This window comes from Perna viridis, chromosome 4 (genome assembly GCF_037379345.1).
Source record: "Perna viridis isolate PV_CMFRI_1.1 ecotype Kerala chromosome 4, ASM3737934v1, whole genome shotgun sequence".
In the NCBI taxonomy this organism is placed as follows: domain Eukaryota; kingdom Metazoa; phylum Mollusca; class Bivalvia; order Mytilida; family Mytilidae; genus Perna; species Perna viridis.
In genome coordinates, this window is record NC_142448.1 from 42,210,669 (window position 1) to 42,232,394 (window position 21,726).

The 21,726-nt window shown below is 34.8% G+C and overlaps 2 protein-coding genes across 2 annotated transcripts; one reads left to right on the forward strand and one right to left on the reverse strand.

The window, feature by feature from the left end:
* Nucleotides 1-2,839: 2,839 nt before the first annotated feature.
* On the reverse strand, nucleotides 2,840-13,752 carry LOC148620151 (putative ATP-dependent RNA helicase DDX5). Its single transcript, XM_088580748.1, has 13 exons — nucleotides 13,600-13,752; nucleotides 12,664-12,973; nucleotides 12,280-12,376; nucleotides 11,908-12,041; nucleotides 11,423-11,488; nucleotides 10,622-10,763; nucleotides 10,307-10,467; nucleotides 9,623-9,795; nucleotides 7,989-8,099; nucleotides 7,439-7,500; nucleotides 6,915-6,974; nucleotides 4,814-5,047; nucleotides 2,840-4,082 (listed from the first exon to the last, which is right to left on the reverse strand). The coding sequence occupies exons 1-13, from the start codon at nucleotides 13,647-13,649 to the stop codon at nucleotides 3,547-3,549; spliced, it is 2,136 nt and encodes a 711-aa protein (XP_088436874.1). The 5' UTR covers nucleotides 13,650-13,752; the 3' UTR covers nucleotides 2,840-3,546.
* Nucleotides 13,753-18,462: 4,710 nt separating this feature from the next.
* Nucleotides 18,463-21,688, forward strand: LOC148620152 (exosome complex component RRP46-like). The gene is made up of 2 exons (XM_088580750.1): nucleotides 18,463-18,598; nucleotides 19,732-21,688. Exon 2 carries the CDS (start codon nucleotides 19,742-19,744, stop codon nucleotides 20,405-20,407), a length of 666 nt encoding a protein of 221 aa, XP_088436876.1. The 5' UTR covers nucleotides 18,463-18,598; nucleotides 19,732-19,741; the 3' UTR covers nucleotides 20,408-21,688.
* Nucleotides 21,689-21,726: the final 38 nt, after the last annotated feature.

Sequence of the window (21,726 nt, forward strand, 5' to 3'; positions counted from 1 at the left end):
CATATACAAGAAACCAGCAATTTTGCAAGTCTGAAGAATCCCCCCTTAAGGAAGTAGACCTGGGATAAAGGACGTAACTCTTGAATTCAGTGATATGCTTGCATCATATTTAATTTCATCAAAGCCTATCAAGCTTTCATTTGAAATAAAACGAAATAAATCCAAGTTACTTTGATACTTAGATGCGACTGATGTAAAATGCTTTAAAGAAACGTTCCGATGAGTTATGTCCCTTACCCTAGGTCTACCTCCTTAATTCCTTAAAGTAAGGGGATAACTCTACAACTCAACTAAAAGCTTCTTTCGTAGTACGGAACTTAGTCGTACAGTTTAATGGAGATTCATACATTTTAAAGTAAAGGTATTTTCTGAAAAGCAGGAAAATGGGGTCATTTTTTTAGCCTCCACTCTTTCATGATTATGTGGCTATCATTCCCCCATACTCAATCTCAGCCAGCATTGGATACTATCTCATTGAGGTCTGTACACTTATCCTTACATTATATACATGTAGTACATTGTAGTTTTATAAAATGCTTGCTTTTGAGTACCCTTTTGAACAATCCTGAACTCATAAAATATAGCGATACACAATGCTCCCGATGTCATTATTTTCTGGCTCATCCTAAACGGAACCTCTTAACCCGACCCAAGTACAATATCATTGGAGATCACTACTCGTATACTCAAGTTATCTAGATGTACCTTAAATGCTTAAATTCATTACCAACCTGCCTCAAGTGGTATGGAGGTTTCTAATTTCATAAGCATCCACTCACCTCTATTCAAGTTGTTGCAAAAAATGTGCAGCTTCAAACAGTTGTAGAGGTCCAATTCAGAACAATTGGGGCAAGTGTGGACACACCATTCATACTTGAAACCGCTTTGAATATAGATTGCGATTTAATTTGACCAGCGTCTAAGTGGGCCTATTCCTAAATTAGCACAACTCCATCAACGTATTGTTAGCATTGGAGGTTTTTTTTTTATTTCTTGTGAAAATATTTCACGATTTCGCATGATCTAAAGATTACATGACATAAAATAAAACTGTGCTCATGAATTTATATTTCCCATATAAGTAAGAAATACTTATTTCTTAAATGTTTAACCTGGATGTTGAACATTGGTACTGTTTTCAGAGTTCCTGTTAACCTTTGTAACAGTCCATATGGGAGATTTTTACGTTAAAGCAATTTTTTATGTAAAAATTTAATTATTTCGTTTTTTGCACAGAAAACATGATTTAAACCAAGAACCTGCCACAAATCTTGCGGGAGATTTTAAGTTTTTCATTTACTTTGTGGTAATCTTCCCCCTGAACAGGTATGGATTGGTCTGTAGATCAACAGTTCATCAGTATCCTACTTCACACACATTTACAAATTTCTGTTTCATTTCACCAACCTGTCCAAAATTGAAAGATTATCAAGGAACTACATTCAAAAACTCTGCTCTAGAAAACAATTCCTTAGATGTTTTTTTTTATCAGTTTACATTTATTATTTTTGCAGCAATAACATAATTCTATTAGCTGAACGACTGCCCGAAAGAAATTTAATTTTTTTAGATATAAAATGAATATATGTAATGTATTCTGTGAATTGTTCAGTTCCTCACTAAAACCAGTGAGATGAGGTATTTTGATCCTCTTAGAATTGAATTCCAAGCCTTCCCTGGAGGTATGGCAACTTGTGGCGTCATTTCCAAGCGATTCATTCAATCTAGTTATGTTCGGACAGAAGGGAAATGATCGTTTCTGCCCCTTACTCTTAAAATGTTTCAACCGCTCCCCTCCAAAAAAATCCATGCACATTTAACGTCATTGTCTGGACATCCCGAGATGCTTGTTTCTGACATTCTTTTCGAGGTAAAATTGCAAGAGATTCATTCACTTTATCCGGACTGCACATCATTAAAATGCTCGATTCCTTATCAGTTCAAGAGATAATCTTCTCCATCAATGCTGGAGGTTGTCTGGCAAGCTATTTTCTGACTTGGTGCCATCCTAACCTCTAGCACCTGACATGTTGAAAGCCACCGCAATTTTTTAACAAGCTAAACATGTGTTTCAAAATACTTCGCCTTTTAATTGCATAAAAGAAGTTTAACCTACCGGTAATCAAGCGATAAAAATCCTAAATATTTGATAAATACCCAGAAAACATTTGTGATGAAGACAGTTGTCAAAATGACCAGCAATTTTTAATTTGGTCACTAATTTACGGAATACAATATATTTTTGACAAAACAAACTTGGTAAGGGCAATTCGTTGGTTAATTTGTAAAGATCGTTTCGCAAATTCTAAAACCCGTAATTTTATCAACCGGAATTACGCATTCAAAATGCTAAAAACCAAATATGAAGTTCATTTCAGCTCCATCTACAAAGGATTTCCATGATTGCCGGATTTTCTCATCAGATAGGTCATTTGTTTTTCATCAGTTCAGTCACCTCCTACCGTATTATGGTAAAGAAAGAAACTATAAAAAGTTTTAAATGGTAAATAGTTTACTTCTGGCGATTTTAAAGAACGGCGGAACGAGTGTTATGCAATATGGCGCTTGAAAGAGGCTGGGGTATAGAGGAACGAAATTCCAACCTTTTACGTAGTAGTACACCGATCCCAGCTTTTCCCTATTCTTGACAAGCACAATTGAGGTCTGAATGTGCCTCCACACCAACCCAGTCAAAAACTTGAAAAAATATGAAGTTTTGCCTACCTTCCAATCCTAGATTTTCATACCTGTAAGGGCGGAACACCAATATTTTCTTTCTTTGCCGGACTTGGTAGCATGGTCATGACATTTAAGACAATTATAATTATCAAAGACAGTGTTTGTAGTTAAAACTTTTATTCAATTTTTCTGACAATACTTGTTCCATAAAACAGACCACATTAAACAACTAACAACAATCTGTGGTCAATGCCATTAAGGCTAAAACTTGATGTCATGTGAAACATGATATTTGAAAGGGAATTTTCTCATCTCGGCCATACTCTCTTACATGGTTGTTACTTACATGTATATGTTTATAAAATGACGGTGGATCTTTTTTTTCTTTATTACTCTTCTCTCATTCTAGGCAGCCTGTTTCACTGGCCATTTAAGTACAAAAACACTACATTCTTAATATGGTCTTTTCAAATCAAGTGACCACTTGTATACCACAGTGCTTTTCAATGTCAAACATAGGAAAAGACAGTAAAACAAATAATTTACATATAAAACATGATAAAACTTACATTATATGAAGCAGATCTCAACATAAAATAAAATGATTTATATACAGTGAACTTTAACCCTTATATCTAATAAATGATATGCTCTTATTATTGATAGCAATGTAATTTGACATTAATGAAACATGATAAAACTAAATGTTTTTCTTCTTATTAAAGCACTTTAAAAAAATGAATTAAATTGTGAAAAGGAGAAAAAATAAACCATCATTTGGGACTTAAAAAATATGAAAAATACAGAAACTATAAATAAAGTGACATTGCAACATTAACAGTTAATTTCACGATGCGACTAAAAGTTTTACATTGGTGGAGGAGGAGGTTTGGGAGGATTGCCACTAGGAAGGGGAGGTTGTTGAGTATTGTTCCAATTATTTCCCCATTGTTGTTGACTGTTATATTGTCCTTGATTTCCGTAACCGTTTTGATACATGTTGCCTTGTCCTTCATGTTGTGGATGGCGAAGATTATAATGTCCACCACCATCTTGTGTTTGTTGTGCGTACCCTCCTTGCTGATTATTATATCCTGATGCTTGGCTTTTGAATCCACCTGAGGTATTTCCAAATCCTTTTTGTCCTCCACTAGTGTTCCCAAAACCTTTTTGTCCTCCTGTGTTCCCAAAACCTTTATTCATAGTGTTGCCAAATCCTTTTTGTCCTCCACCAAATCCACCACTACGATTTCCATAGCTGGATCCACCTGTGCTTCCTCCATATCCAGAACGTCCACCTCCTGCTCCATAAGATGATCCACCACGACCTCTTCCTGAATCTCTGTCTCCAAAACGCCCACCTCCTCTTGAATCATCCTTTCCTCCACGATAACGATTGCGACCTACAAGAAGAGTTGCCATTTCAACTGATAACATTAAATTGCTTTTACATAAACTGGACATGATTTATGAATCCAAAAACATATGTTAAAAATAAAATGCTTCACACGGTAGAGCACATTGTTATACTATTTCAATTAATAGTCAAGTTACTGTCTGAGCAACAGGAAAATCCACGTTTCTGGCCCCTTCTAAAATGTTCAAGTCATAACCCCAAAATCAATACAAGTCTGACCATTGTGGTATAGATTATTATAGAACTACATCATAGACTTTATTGGAGTTGTATAGTTAAATTCAATGAAATGCTTGTTTTTGACCTTTTATCTAAATGGTTAGGGTCATATCAATACTACCTTACCTTCCAGTTTTGGAACCTTGTTTAAAATTTTAATAAAGATCATTCAACTAATATTCGTTTTGCACAAAATATGAGTGTCCAGGGAGAGATCATAGGACTGCAATTTTTTTAACAGTTATATACAAAAAAAAGAAACTTAAATGGTAAATTCAAGATTTGAAAAATTTTGTTTTACAAAAAGTTTATGGTTGGCTGTTAGCATTTATTTTGCAAAAAAAAAATTCAAGAAACTATACATGCATCTTTTGCTTAAGATATATGGTAATTCAAAGCACCTCTCAGCTTCAATAAAAGTTCAAATAAGACATTTATTCAATATCCTATGCCAACAAAATACTTAAATACTATTACATATATAAACCAAGCACCTACCTTTGCCCAAGTATCTAGCAGCTTCAACCAGTTGCAGTAGTTTAGGATTGACTTGTTGGTTTGCTTCCCTAAGAACATTGACTAGATCTGATGCCTGTTTGGCATTTCCCTGAGTAAAGAATGTGTATGCTGTTCCAGTGTTGTTGGCACGAGCTGTTCTACCAATTCTGTGTACATAGTCCTCTGATGAGTTGGGATAGTCAAAGTTAATCACAAATTTTATGTCCTCTACATCTGTTGTGGAAAAATAAAATAAGACGGGATTATGAAAATAGGCTGTAGACTGGAGAAAAACTGCAACAAATATTTGATTAAAGTAGGTCAACACATACATTTAAAGTGTAATTCTAATTTTACATGTCTGGTGACATGGCAGTAATTCACAACAACAAAGTGCATACTCCCCATCATCAATCTTTATTTGAATATCAAACTGCTCTAAATGCTCATGCTGTTTTCAATTTGACCCTGGGCATCTTTACTCATACTTACTGCTACTACAGACCTGTGAAATAAATATATGTTCGAACCCAAGGCTTTTCCAACAGAAAACAACATGAATTGTGTTGAACAAAGGGAGCATGCAATACGTTACACTTTGCTTTGCCGACTGATGTCTTGTGCACTCCATATTCCTTCTGAATGCAGCATCACCACATATCCTAATCTCCTTAAAACATCACATTGTCTATTTGTATGCCACTTGCCAAAACATTTATTTTTGCATCAATATTCAACTTGGCCTCAACATCCACAAGCACATTATTTATCATTGCAGTCAATTCACAGGGGTAGCAATACAATTATAATCGACACCTTCCAACAAAAGTCATAGTACTAAAAACATTTCCACTAATGAAAGCATTCTTCTGTGGAAGATTCATATACACCTAAGCCAAACAAATGGCCTTGAAAGATTTCACTAAGGCTAAACAGTTATAATTTACAAATTTAAAACCCTTATTATACAATTCCAAGGCTGCAATCAGACACATAGTAAGGGTGGAGATAAATTCATTACTTTGTAGCATTGTGAAGGTTATCCCTGTGATAGCATTGTAAATAGTGGAGACATAGGTCATAACAATTCATGTAGCCTTTCATTTTTTAACATTTTAAAAAAGAAATTAATGGATTGCACACAATGCATAATTCATTGAATTTCTTATGTTACTTCTTTCAGAATCTATCATGCTTTAATAACCATTAAACAAAACATAAGACACAACACTTATTGTCGACAAGTGTTGCAAGACATTATTTTATTTCTAAGTGACAGAAATTAATCTGTAACATAACCAAATTAAAAAGACTACTTTCCCTTATCCAGAATAATTGTATACAACAACAGCAAAATTTCAATAGTCTAGGTACATACTACACATAATTGATCAAATTCATTAAATGACCAAGGCAAATGGTTTGACTGCAAATAATGTGGAATGCTGATAGCACTTATAATATTAAAATAACTCAAAGAAAAGAAAGAATGAAGACCTTTACATACAACAAGCCCTACAGCCAGCTGTACATTCATACAAGTCTTTCCTATTTCATCAAGTTTTGGCAAGTAATTAATGTCATACAAATACCTTCTGACATGTTTATAGAGTCTTGAGGACATGTTACGTAGAACCAACATTCCAAGGAGTGCATCTGTGAAGGGTTTGTGCATCTGGTCTAATTGTAGCCCCTTTTTTAGCAATAGGTTTCCATTTAAAGTGAACTTTTTGAAAATGCACATTCCCTCCTTTCTGGTTATCAGTCAATCCTGAAGCAAAATGGTCATCTCGCCAGTACCAGACACAAATTAAGAAGTAATGTCCCACTGATCAACCAATTATAGCTGATTACTGGAACTCTTCTAGTAAAAGCTAAGTTTCTAATCAAAAGAAAATAAAAGTCTTGTTATTCATTAATAAACAAATATAATCAATAAAAATATTACAACAGTTATCGAAGCAAAACAAAAGTAATTTCTTATGACATAAAATTAATGAATGATTTACTAGAACAATTTTCTTCTAATAACTTCAGGGAAAATTTCAATGTTAACTGATTATAAGTTCAATGCATTCCATTTTTTACATTTCATACAAACCTAAACCCCTAGATGCTACATCTGTGGCTATAAGTATTGGTGTCTTTCCAACTCTGAATTCTGCAAAAATAAACAATTGTCATATTGAAGAAAGCACAGCAACAAAAAGTAAGTTCCAATCTACCAATTTTTTTCTATAATAAACTAAATTCTGGCAAATTTCTGCAAGTCTAAGACTTGAAACTACCAGCAGTTTAACTTAACTTTTCAGGATTTTTTTTTAAGTATAAAACTACATTCAACAGACTTTGATAAAGACATGATAATTTTAGTACTGTTGAAAGTCCTTTTATTCATGGATACCAATTTTCGTAGATTTAGGTAGAAACACAGCTCAGTGGATTCTTAAATTTGTGGTTTCGAGATTTACAGTACACAAATCAATGGAAACTTCCTTTTCATTGGGTACCAAATTTCGTGCTTTGGTCTACCCACAAACAACACATAAACTGGTACACCACGAACAATAGCACTTTCACAGAATTAGTTTTTCTTAATTTGTTATTTGAGATTACATTAATTACCTTGCAGAACCCAGTCTCTCTCCTGTTGGTTTTTATCACCATGTATACACATTACTGGCCATCTACAATGAAGATCACATAGTATAAAAATCGGCATCACGTCTAGTCTATACCATTAAACAAACTTGATTATATCCAAGGCTAATTCATTGCAAAGACAAAGGAGTAAAAGTATCCTTCTATCCTTTAATAAGAAAATTACTTTTTTTGTCATAATGGTCTCAAAAAACTTTTAAGGACCAAAATTTCTAAGGAGCAACAGGGAAGCAGGAATTGGCAATATCAAACTAACACGCAGTAAGAAAATAAATTGCTTCCGTAATATATGAATCTTAACATCTGGTAAAAAGATTTATTTCAACTACTTTACCGTAACTCTATAAAGTGTGCCATTTCTATTTCTTTGATGCACTTATTGTCCATCATTAATTGGAACCCATATGGCCTGTCTGCTACAGAACTTTAGTAAATACAAAAAACTTGACGAGAAGCACTCAAGTGTAACAATTGTCTGATAACAAGTTCACAACAGAACAAGAAAATTACGTACCCTTCTCTCCTCATACGCCTTGTCAATTCATCAGCTCTCCTCTTAGTTTCTGTAAACACAATTGTTTTGTTCTCCTTCTCTTGCATAATTTCATCCAAAAGTTTCATTAACCTGAAGAAAATATTGGATCAATTTGTTAGATACTGTTTTCTCTCGTATCCATATATTTTTTTCTAAATTAAAAACATAATAAATACATTTCATGTTCACAACAGCTGATTTTAGAACTTGATACTGCAGTCTGTGCCAAATTGTCTGAGCTTCTGCTGTACACTTTTGTTTGTTTGTTTGTTGGGATTTAACGCCAGAGCAGCAATATTTCAGCTATATTCAGGCGATGAACATTAAGTGGATGATAAAATGAACAAGAAGTGATAATGAAATGAAAAACGGGATGGGATACAAGGATAATGGGGTCGACAAATTTTGATTGCCACTGGAGGACAATAAGGACAGGTGGGTAGGATCAGGCAATGTAGCATCCTGTGGCAGACCCCCATGGTTCCTACTCTGGGAGAATACCACAGTAGGGTTCTTTCATGTGCGAGGAATGTGGCAATTTTTCCAACACTGTGCACCACTGTGGTTTGCAGTCTGGTTTTCCGTATTATAGCCTGACAACCCCAGCAATTAACACACCAGAGGTACCCCATTCCACCACCTGAGGCACATAACCCAGTTGCTCTTTGGGCAGAGTTTGTTTGTTTGTTTGTTGGGGTTTAACGTCCAAGCAGCAATATTTCAGCTATATTCAGACGATGAACATGAAATTGATGATAAAATGAACATGAAATGATGATGGAGTGAAAAAGGGATAGGACACAAGGATAATGGGGTCGACAAATATTTTGATTGCCACTGGAAATAGGGAGAGGTGGGTAGGGTCGGGCAATTTAGCCTTCTGTGGCGGAGCCTTATGGTTCCTACTCCGGAAGAATACCACAGTAGGGTTCTTTAACGTGCGAGGAACGTGGCATCTTTCCCAACACGGTGAACCACTATGGTTTGTGGTCAGGTTTTCCGTATTATAGCCCGACAACCCCAGCATGTAACACGCCAGGGGTACCGGATTCCACCACCTGGGGCACACATCCCAGTTGCTCTATGGGCAGAGCGCCCTAGCCCCTGGCTAGGGTTCTGAGCACTATTTAGTTGCCTTTTACGACAAGCTTAGCGCTGCTGCAGGCCTATTCTTTTAACACCCGAACCTGCACGGGGGCCTGTGGGCAGAGTGCTCTAGCCCCTGGCTAAGGTTCGGAGCACTATTTAGTCGCCTTTTACGACAAGTTTAGCGCTGCACTTTTAACAAGACTTGTCACCTGACTAAGTAATTAACATAGGCTTGAAATTCAGAGTGAAATAACCTTAAAAATGTATTGTCTGCACGATTGTGACATCCTGTGCCTTACTTTAAAACTCTACAAAGGTCCATGTACAGAATAACAGCAATTTTGAAGTCCAGACATTCAAAACTGGCCTATTTAGTTTATCGACAACCTCACAGCAGTTTGAGGTAATGCTATCATTGTGCCTCACACTGGTTGGAAATTGCTGATGTTTAAACATGTTTTTAGTATCATGGCATATTATCAGAAAGTAAGAACAATGCAAAGCTGATAAACAAGAGTGCTAACTTGTAATCCTTTTCTGTGTCTGTGCACACATCAATAATCTGTAGAATGTTGTGGTTAGCATGAATCTGGAGAGCACCAATATTCATCATTACATTATCAGTAAGGAATTCATCTGCTAAGGTTTTTACTTCCTTGGGCCATGTTGCACTCCACATAAGTGTCTGTCTGTCAGGCTATTAGTAAAAAAGAGAAATTAATGAGAGGTACTGATGTATGCATAATGTTCTAATTAATTAAACAGTTTCTTAACTAAAGCCCAACAGTACTAAATACTCCTATATCTGCATCACAGATAAAGGGGTTGTAACATTTAAAATTTTGAGTTACCAAATTCACTGTGAATAGACCATTACTATTCATGACATTATTGTTCATGTTCCAATTTTGAGGATTTTGACATAGCTGAATTATCCCACTACTGATGCTTCCACATTTTTTATTGATACTGATATGGTATTCTTACTAATACAAGCTGTTGTTTTTGAATTTTTCTGGGTACAAAAAAGACATTTCATTGGGAGTTGTCAATAATATGAAAAAAAAGGTTAAAGAAAAACAAGTGCCTATAAACAAGTGGAAAATTGCATTAAGCTTCATTCAATACTTCCAATCATGGACCGAACATTTCTTCAAGGGTCCAATATGCCCCAAAATAACATTTTCAATATTTTAAAAGATATTTACTCTGATTTGTTCAACAATTTTTCTGATCTGAGGTTCAAATCCCATGTCTAACATTCTATCAGCCTCATCCAAAACCAAGTAGGTACATCTTTTCAGATTAGTTTTCCCAGCCTCGAGGAAATCTATCAGTCTGCCAGGGGTGGCTATGCAGATTTCTGATCCTAATAAATAAAACGGCAAGTTTACATTTAACAAACTCTGCTAAAAAAAGTTCAACAGTCACATAGTCATTTTGTAAAGCATAATTAAAGAAAATTGGTGGTAGACTTCTGATTAAAAATTACTATCCCAATAAGAATATTCCAAACTACAAACCTCTTTCTAAATCTCTGATCTGTGGTCCTTTTGGAGATCCACCATACACACATACATTTCTGATCCTTGACGATTTTCCAAACTCATTGGCAACTTCTTGTACTTGTTGGGCAAGTTCTCTTGTTGGTACTAAAATCAATACCTGAAAATAAAGACAAACAAATAAAATATACCAGTTAAATATAAACACATTTTAAATTCAAGAGCAAAATATATTATAAGCTATTTATCTGTATCTTATTGACTTAAAAGCTTTCAAAAAATGTTTGGTTAAGAATATGGCATTTAACTTTTGTTCCGGAATATTGGCCACAGCTGAGGTGGAACTTTTGGGATCACTGTAACAACGAATGTCTATTTTTTCCCCTACTAAATCTGACAGCAAATATTGCTTAACACAATTTGAATAATTTAAGAAATTCAGCTCCAAGAAAATTTTTTTTTTGTAATCAGGAGATACTGTTACCCCCACCCCACACAATACAAGCTTCATCAGTTGAAAATAAGGACAAGCTTGTATTTAAAAAAACATGTTCTGTGGAGAGTCAAAAATATGAAGTACATAAACACCAAACCTATTAAAATATCATAGCACACATTGTTTGTCAAAAATCATTGCAACTCCATTTATCTCATGCCACAATCATATTTATAATTAACTCCTTAAAATTTTAACATATTTAAAGACAGTGATTCCTTTTCCATCATTTGACTATCAAGTTGTTATTTGAAAAAATCTGACGAAAATGAAGCTTCTGAGAAACATAAATCAAAAAGTTTTTGTTAAAATATTTGACTTACAATGGGACCATCTCCTCTAAGTAAATGTGGCTGAGCATTGATATGTACAATGGCAGGCAGCATGAACTGAAATATAGATAAATCAATATTTAAAACACAGGCTTCAACATGGCTTTTCAAGGTGCAATTTGTTTGATCAAACTTAGAAATTTAATCGTTTTAGAAGAAATTTGGAATCCAAAAAATCAGGGGTTCAGATTTACTTTAGAAAACTTCCCAAAGTTTAAAGTCAATGGTGCACTTTGGTAAATTCAAAAATCCTCAATAAAGTGTAAATTAAAAGGATTGAAAGTCAAGACCCATGCACATGAAATTTCTAATATTCTAGGTGAGAACACAGGGCCCAGAGCAACAACCAACTTGAACTCCTGACAAGACATACTAAGTTTAGTTTTTTACCCAGGTTTATATATCATTGTCATGATTGATTGAATACTTTATTTCAATATAATACAACATGTATAGTTATACATGTGTATACATACCCCTGCAGTTTTACCAGACCCTGTCTGAGCAATGCCAACCATGTCTCTTCCAGAGAGAGCAGCTGGCCATCCCACAGCTTGAATCGCTGTTGGGTGTTCCCAATTCTGTCTTTGAACACTTTGCAGTACATAATCTGTAAGAAATACATTCAAACACATAAAGTATTTATCAACCACAACCCTCTTAAGGTTAATATCAATACAGTGAAAGTACATAAAATTCAGAAAGTCTTGACTGGATTCAGTTTATGTCAATAAAAAACAAAACAAAAACATACAAAAATTGACTTGTATACCATCATTATGATTTCAGTAGTGAAATTAGATACATATTTTAAACTAATATTGTAGTAGTACATTAAAATTACAAACCTGGAAACCCAGCTTCATCAAACTCCAAGACTGGCTTCGGTATATTGTTTCCCTTCACAGTGATCTGTTTTGTTTGATAGTAGTTCATTATTTCTGCCTACAATAAAAAAAAAACGTAATTTAGGTGAAGTAGTAAATGACACAGTACATTTTGTAAACTTGTAATATTGATCTACATGTACATGTCCCTGTAATAGACAATTTTTTTTATTTCTCTATCTTGCAAAATATACATGTACATTACATAGGTAACAAAATGGTACAATAAACACTGGTTTTGATTAAGGAAAAAACTGTACTCAGCATTCTTCATATTAATAAGCTTTCTATAGTATAGAATTCCCAAACAAATTCTAACCTACATCAAAATTCTTCTAGACTAACCTGACTTCTTGCTGTTACTTTTGGGTGTTCTTGGTAAAAGTTCTTTTCAAAGGTCATTAAACGACTCATATCCCATTTGATTTTGTGTAAATTCTGTCCAGGTTGGTCATGTTTGTCTCTCTTTCCACCATACCCTCCTCCTCCGCCTCCTCTACCTCCAAATCCAGAACCACCACCTCCCCTACCTCTTCCACGACCACTGCCACCATAGCCACCTCCACCGCCACCACTTCTGAAATTGTGGCTTGTAGATCCAAAGGCTTTAGGCAGGTCACCTCCGCCAAATCTTCCGCTGCCACCACCTCCAAACCTTTAAAAGGAAAATTTCAGTAATGTAATAACCGACTAGTTAATAGGAATGTGAATCTGAACATTGAATTAGTTTTGTGAACCAACAGCTATCTAAAAGAAAGATGTATGAGTGTAGTGTTTTCTGTAAAACTCTTAATGCTGTGTGTCAGAAATGCAAAATTTGAAGGCTGTGAAGGCAATAGGAAGCCATGGACATATTACAGGACTAGAAAGAGTCTCAAAATCCAGTTCTGCATATGTGTGTTGTATACTGGATAAAATTAACCACAGTGAAAGGAGGAGGTTCTGCTCACTACAAAACCTGGTTTAATCCACCATTCCACCGAAATACCTGTACCAATTCCATACTACTGCGTGGTTTCCAACTTCATGGTTTTTTCATTGATATTGCTATTTGTTGTCCGGACTTTTCTGAACTATCGCCGTAAATTCGATAACTTTGATATTTATACCCTTCATACAAGATTATGAGATTATGAAGGATTCAAACAATACAGACTGATTCAGTAATAAGCAAATTAAACGCGACAAATAATGCGCCATTTTAAATATTAATGGGAACTTCTTCATAGCCCTGACGGACGCAGTATTATAACAAAATATTCAAAATGTAGAGACAAATACCCTTTTCTGTCTGATCTTCCAGCATTACTGTCTCTTCCTCTGTATGACATTATTTGTTTTAAAGTTTTTTCAAGCACTGTTCTTTCTGTTTTATGATCTTCCTTCCCTTCCCTTTCGTGTGATTTCAGATGGAATGACACAAAGACTGCACGTGATTATGGATAAAATTACTCCGCATGACGCGTGTTTACTATTATAAAGTGTTGATTTCCTATTAGTTGTAGGCACTTTTTGCGTTAATTACAAGACAAGGGCAAAGAAAGCATTGATAACAGTTTCTGTTATACATAGCCATAGGGTTTCAATCGTTTTTGTAATTCATTTGCTTTTTTTCGCCTATTGAAAGTGGTACCGGTAGCGGCCCTATATTTTTGCATGAAAATGGCATTCCCATGTATTACAATAGCAATATAAATCTCAAAATGTTTTTCTCGCCCGGCTTGCTTCATAGAAAACAATACGATGTAGCTGTTTCCATCATCTTAACGAATTCACTACCAAAACATTTTTAATCATTTTGTGTATACATATTTCAAGTATTGGTGATTGCATGACTGCACATAATGCAACATCAGGATATGCCATGACATTTCAGAAGATCTTTCCCAGATATGTTTGTCAAGTGGTCCTATGATTTCCTGAAATTAACCTTTAATGCACTATTCTCGATAAATTGTGTGTGCCCTAAATAAAGCTCTACTTTTAGTCAAAAGCCACTCAAAGACCTGCACTTGTACTGGTACTAGTAAAGATTTTTTTCTTGCGACTGAGGCTAAAAATCCTTCAGTATGATAGAAAATCGACTTTGGTATCAAATATGAACCATGGATAGCCTGCTTGGGATGGTAAAAAAAGGGGGTCACTTTTTTGTGAGTAGAAAATAAAAAGGGGCATATACCTCATAGTGTCTACCCCAAGGAACTGGATTTTTTTTTGGTGGGGGGAGGGGGTTAGTGTTTCTATTGTTTTGAAAAAAAACCCTTCGTTCCCTCCATGTTCATTCTGATTAAAATACACTATCTGTTTTGTGCCAAGTAAAGCTTTTATGGAGGGTAGCGTAAATAAAGATTAAATTTCAATTAGATTGCTCCATGTTCAAATATATGTGTTTGCAAGCAAAGAAATGAGGAGCATGTCGTTGCCTAAGCGATATAATTTGTATCTTGTGTGGAAGACCATTCTTTTTAAAGTCGCTAATATTGTTAGCGACTTCTTGTCCTCGTATTTTCAGTAGTTAATATTCGCATATGATTTGCATAAATATATAGTTATACCCCACGTAATGCTGCAGATCTTCGCCGTGTTTACCGCCATAGCATCATAGTTCAAGCTTCATACGAGATAAAAATGTACCTCGTAAGTATCATACACGTGTATTCTACGCGTGTTTCTTGCTTGTATGAGATGGGGAAGTTTACATGAAATGATCGGTTTTCATTGAACATTACCCAGTTTCTGATTCAGGCACAGGTGCTCGTTACAGGCTAGAAACCACTAATTCCACTTCCCATAGGCTTCTATGCTAATTTGACAATATTCAATGGCTTCTCTGGACTTTACCTTAACTTTAACCTGCAGAGGATTATATATCAGCATTATTCTACATATGTCAGCTCACAATCCTCAGAATGGCTTGTGGGGTTAGCAGACTTGCAGTGCAGTACTGGTCACCGTAAGTAAAGGGTCTATAAATAGCATGGGAAATCCCAGTGTTTTCACAAGATAGGGGTATATTTAGAAACCATTATGGAGATTAGGCTTCACATCACAAGAAGCAAAATACACCTACAAAATGTACAGAAATGTTTTTCCTTTCAGAAACTGTTTAAATTTTTTAAATAAGATGAGAACTTTTTTTCACAGCACTATGAGGAACAAGGGTAATTTCTGCGCAGGACTATTTTTGCGTACAATCCAAATGCTCATTGGTTGAATTGATGGTCTGTAACCTACAAGACTATGTAGATTAGAACGGCCCCGATATCTATGAATATCCATTGCCAGTTGTTTAATCTGATACCCTTGTCAATATGATAAGCGACCCGAAGATGGCTACAACGTACCTTATTTAAAAAGTATCATTCACATGTCTATGTGTGTGTGTGTGTTTTTTTTTCTTTGCTTTTATGAGAACGTGAAGTTTACATTAAAAGATGTATTACGATTGACTATACATTGGTCATATATATAAACAGGACTCCGATATCTATATTTAGCCATTGCCAGTTGTTTTATCTGGTTCCAGGAAATTGAAAACATTCGGATCATCACGGTTACGAAAGAGTACGCAATCATATCAATGGAAATAAGATTGAATTTTTAGCGGAAGTCACATGATTTTTCTTGCGAGCATATCGCATTCGCGCCATTTCGGATGTTGAAAGTAAGCCAAAATCAGTGACAGAGAATATTTGACGATTATCGACTTGGAAGATTTCAGTCTTCGATTTTCTTTTCTATTCTATTTCTTTTTCTTTTATTCTGAAGTCCATACATTTATTTACGCCAGGGTGTTTGGTAAAAATGATAAAAATCATTCATTGATTGGGAGTTAGTAGAGCATTGAATTCGCCTGGATGTTGAAAGCACTTGCCACACTTATAGCATAGAATATTTGACGATTAGCAACCTTGAAGACTTCGGTCTTTGATTTAACTTTGTGGTGACACTTCCTCACGTTGTTGTAATACTTTTTTCACTTTGTTGTGATACGTTTTCATTTTGGGGTGCTATTTTGTTTTTTCACTTTGTGGCGATACTTTTTTTTTTAATTTGTGGTAATACATTTTAACTTTGTTTCACTTTTTTTATATACGAACAAAAGAGGGAAGGAAATATGTGATGATCGAAATGGAATGAAATAACACGATTTGAAATGATACGACATAATCGATACATTTAAAAAAAATAAGAAAAACATTATATAACTGAGCAATAATTACTCAGGCAGCCCGGAATGTTTGTCACAGTTGAAAACTTATTTATTTAGACAGGCCTATCATTTCTTTTTATGAACTTTTACTCGTATATCAGTGAAATTATTTCAAGTATAATCATTACTTTTTATGAACTTTTACTAGTATATCAGTGAAATTATTTTATACAGATGACATATTTTCGCAGTTTGTAATTTTAAGCTGAAACATCATGTGATGATTGTATGTACTTAAGCCTATTTTTAATCAGTTTTATTTAAATGTAATGATTTTTATTGTTTTTTAGATCTTTTCAGTCCTATGGCGTCTTTCCACACTGTATAGTATTAACTACTCTTAGTTAAAAATTATTTTATTTTAAGAATTAGTTCAACTTCTGTTGTTTTAAATTTTGTATTTTGATGTTGTTTTTTGGTCTTTCACTTACTTCTCTTATTTTTATTTTCAAATTTTTGAGTAAATTTTGTCGTTAATATATTCAGACATTATGTAGTATATTCATGTTTGTATTTTATTTTCGTATTTTTTATATTGTAAAGCGCTTAGTGTAATTGTAATTAGTAAATGTGCTATATAAATTCTGTAAATAATAGCGAGCGCCGCGAAGCCGTGTGAGCTCTACCGTTATAACGTATACATTCTAAATTTCCCTTAAGGTTCCCCAATATACTAACGAAAAAAGTTATGTCCCGGAAGTAACAAAAAGTGACTGTCCTTACGGAGAACATTCATCATTTCCTTCAGTCAAACAAATAAAAAAAATATACGTTAAGATTACGTTTCAGTAAAAATAGATTCATCTTTTCTGATAGTTTTCAAGTCTTTTCTAATTTGTTTTACTCATTTGAGAAGTGAATGTTATGTTTATAAAACTTGAGGAAAAAACACGTGGATGTACGTACGTGTATCTCCGCTGTTCCACTGTTGCTGTTGTCAAGAACCTAACCCACCTCGGAAAAATATAACTCCGATTATTTTATCAAAATCGAAGCATAGCTTTTCTAAGATAGGAGAGGCAATCATTTTCTTGTTTGGAATTTGCAGCTGTCGTCTGAATTTTGTTTACGTCACATGATATGTGTAAAATATTCCCGCCATCCGTGGAGAACAGTAATATTTCCGGTATCTGTACAGATTGATCTGACAGGGCAAAACTAAAATGGATGTTGCTAGAGATGTCCTCAAGGGATAAAAATGTAAAGCATTGCGAAGTGCTATAAAGTCATTGACCATTTTGAGAGCGAGGGGAAAGGGGGGTATGGGTTGGAATTTTGGAGGAAAAATGTTCAAGTTATTCATTTATTGAAAAAAAATATTCCCCCATTAATTAACAAGACAGATTTTCAAATATAAATATTGATTTTGCTTGCTGGTTAAATATAAATAAAAATATTGCACCTGGGAAGCAAAAATTTTCCGGGTCGCCCCCTCTTTGTAATGTCCATTATTATTTTTTTACGAGTCTCGCACAGACGGTACATATATAGTAAAGCTCACGGTGCTCGCTGATTTAGGCAATGCCTACCTCATACAATAATAATGTGCTAAAGGTTGAAATGCGACAAAATATGTGCATGTATTGTTTACATATATCTTTAAGGAAAATTTTGGGACCCTGGCTTAGCCCGCTTTTGTAAATCTCTGGATTCGCAACTGTAGGCAACGAATTAAGAAACTGTTTATACAAATACCTATGATCTAAATTATCTCACGAGAAATGTGAAATCAACCCTTTAAACATTGTTTCAAATCCAATGTTAAAAAAAATAACACTTATTTTGTAAAAATCCATGTGTTTCATATATGATGCGTATGAATTATTATCGCATACATTAAAAAATTTCATAATCGAGCTATTGTGCAAACATGTGTCTGAAATAAAGAAGAACTATTTTTATGCCCAGTGAGTAGTACTTGTTGTAATAAGGACATTTCCGGTGTCTAAGAACGATAACCCATTTATCACGCTGCGGGAAAATATTATTACAGTCTTTATATTCGTGAAACTGACACTTTTAAATGTTACTTTAGTGAAAATTTTGCCTGCTAAAAGCTGCATTACGGTAATATTTTTTATGTTTTCACTCAAAAGCTCGTCAACACTAAATGCACACATTCCTGCACATAGTCATAGACTTGATAGAGACACTCGTATGTATACTCTTAACTGAAGTCTCAACCCGGCAACACACTACTATGTAATCACAACTGCACAATCAATGTCAAGCCATCCTTCTATATTGCTCTTGGCAATGAGAGTTTAAGTACAAAAATCCTTCTTCATAAGGGAGCAGGAGGGATATTTACTTATTTAACTGTTTGTGAATTTGCTCTACACGACTACAGGTCAAGTAGTTATCGCCGGCAAGTACTTCTCACTAAAATTTAAGATATAACGTTTAACAGATTGCTGATAGTTTGCTCTAAAAATGAGCCACCATACAACAATTATCATGAGGAATAAAATTTTGATTGATAAGAATTGCTACAGTCTTGAATACAGCGAGATCTACTCTCACAGTCTCAGACCAGAACATACAGAAAGAAAAATGTCTCAAGATTGCATTTGAAAGGTCCAGGAGTTATAATGGTCCACCTTGGGAAAATCTTGACTATACATTTATGAGTTGACACAAATAAATAAAACTTCAAAGATACCAGGCCTTTGACCACCACTATATGACTGCTTTCGAGTTGTCACTATGAGGCACAAAATTATCATTATTTAAAGAGGTCTTTAAAAATTTCAGGACCTCCATTAATATTTGAGGAGCTCCATGATTTTTGCATGTCCCTGGATTACATTCATTGTTTTCGCTAGAATCTTGGTTCCCTTGATTAGTCCTCCACAATATGATATTAAGACCTCCATAAATATTTGAGGAGCTGAACAATTTTATTTCAGGACCTCCATAAATAATTGTTTTACTTAGTTGCCCCTCAAATATTTCTAGCCCTCTAAAATGAAACTTATTTGTGGAGGTCATGAAAAAGAATTCAGGAGGACCTAAAATCAAATTGTGGAGGTCCACAAATAATTCAGGAGCTCCTGAAATTTAATTGTGGAGGTCCTAAACTCAAATGTAAGGACCTTCCTAAATATAGTTTTGACTAATTCTGTGCCTCATATATGACTGCCAACCAAACATGTAAATCCAAATACAAGCATGTCCAACTTTTTCACTTTTCATTTTAGCTATCAAAAGATGGATGAAAGTGAAACAGATAAAGTTCTTAGGGAGATGACATGTGAGTTTGGAAAGTTGTCGAGATGTGATGGGGATGTTTTTTTGATGCAAGGAGAAACATGTGTAACATCAGCAGTTTATGGACCTACAGAGGTTCGAATGAATAAAGAAATTTTAGACAAAGCCACAGTAGAAGTGGTCTACAAATCAAAATCAGGGCTTCCAGGATGTGCTGAAAAATTGTTTGAAAGAATAATACGAAACACATGTGAAACTGTCATACTAACATCATTACATCCAAGGTCCAGCATAAATATCATTGTTCAAGAAATGCAGAATTCAGGATCGTATTTAGCATGTTGTATTAACTCTGCCTGTCTTGCTCTGTTAGATGCCAGCATCAGTATGAAATATTTAGTGGCTGCAGTGACTTGTATAATAAATGATCAAGGTGAAGTAACTCTTGACCCAGATTTGAAGCAGGAAAAAGATGCTGTTGCTATCTTTACATTTGTATTTAATAACAGTGATTTTCAAATTGTAACTGTTAGCACAGAAGGAAATTACTCTGTTCAACAGTTTAAGGAATGTATGACTCTTTGCAAAGCAGCAAGTAGGCAAGTGTTTGACTTCTATAAAAAATCAATGGAGAAAAAATTAAGTAAAGACAATTATGTCAAGTAAAGACAATTACATCAAGTAAATTTGTTTCCCCTTTCTTTGTGCCAAGTTCATTCTCTTATTTTATTATTATACCGGTATGCTAAAAGTTTGTGTATGCCAGCATTCTTGAACATACATAATTACCTCAGTAAGGGTGTAAAAAGGTAATCAAGAGAACCAAGATTCTAGCAGAAATCAAAAGAATGTAATCCAGGGACAAAGAACATACATGGAAAACAGGCAAACACTACAAAGTAACAAAAGTAAATGAGCAACTAGGACTCCACTGAAAACTCGGAGCATGGACGAGGTGCACCAGTAGGGTAAGCGTCCTCTGCTTTTCTAAAAAAAAATCTGCCGACATGCTTATAAAAAGTCAAGTCCGGGGTAGACAAAGGAGAAAAGGAAAGCTAAGACACATTGATCAAGTCAGTTTTCATGGTGCAGATGGATACACTGCACTGAAATAGTTTTTGGCTAGTGTAATCATGAGTAGAAATTTTTACAGTGAGTAGCATAGTCAACTTTAGGAAATAGAGTTGGTCTTCACTTGATTGAATGACCATTACCTGAGAAAATGTCTTAGGTAGTTAACTGGACAAATTAGGGATTGAAACTTTGTATCATTTTATAGGTAAATTAATCTGCATCTGATCACATGCTGATATAAAGTTTCAATCTAATCAAATGTCCAATTAACTACTCAGGGGTAGATCCAGACACTTTGAAAACGAGGGGTGCTAGCTGCATTTCCAGAAAGGGGGGATGTTAGGACATAATCTTCCATTTTTTGTCAATTTCACACATTAAAATCAGTGTTCTAGGATTTTTCAGAAATTGAGGTTTCCTCAGGGAAAAATCAATATAAAATCAACTTTCCCACAGTCAATGACTGCTTTCCTAACAAATCAAATCCTTACAGCATATGAAGTTTTCAACTTGCCACAGGAAAGTGTAAGTAAGTACCTAACTTTCCCTGACCCAAATTTCACTTGCCCCAGGTAACGGGAAATAGGAATCCTAGAACACTGAAAATGACAATTTTTTCCAATAAAAAGGAGGGGTGTCAACCCCCTGCACCCTCCCCTGGATTTGCCACTGCTACTTAAGGAAATTGATCAGGTTATGGTCATTCTTTTAAGGGAAGATTAACTCTATCCCTTTAAGTCTGAAAATAGATTGCAAGACAACCCCAAACCTTGCTGGATTGTTGTTCCACTAATACTGATCCTGTCCAATCTAAAGTTCAATAGTTGTGTTAAGTGTTGTCACTTTTTGTTGCTATTAAATGTTCATGGTTTTTGTCATGTTTTTATTTATTTTGTCTACATGCTTTGAGA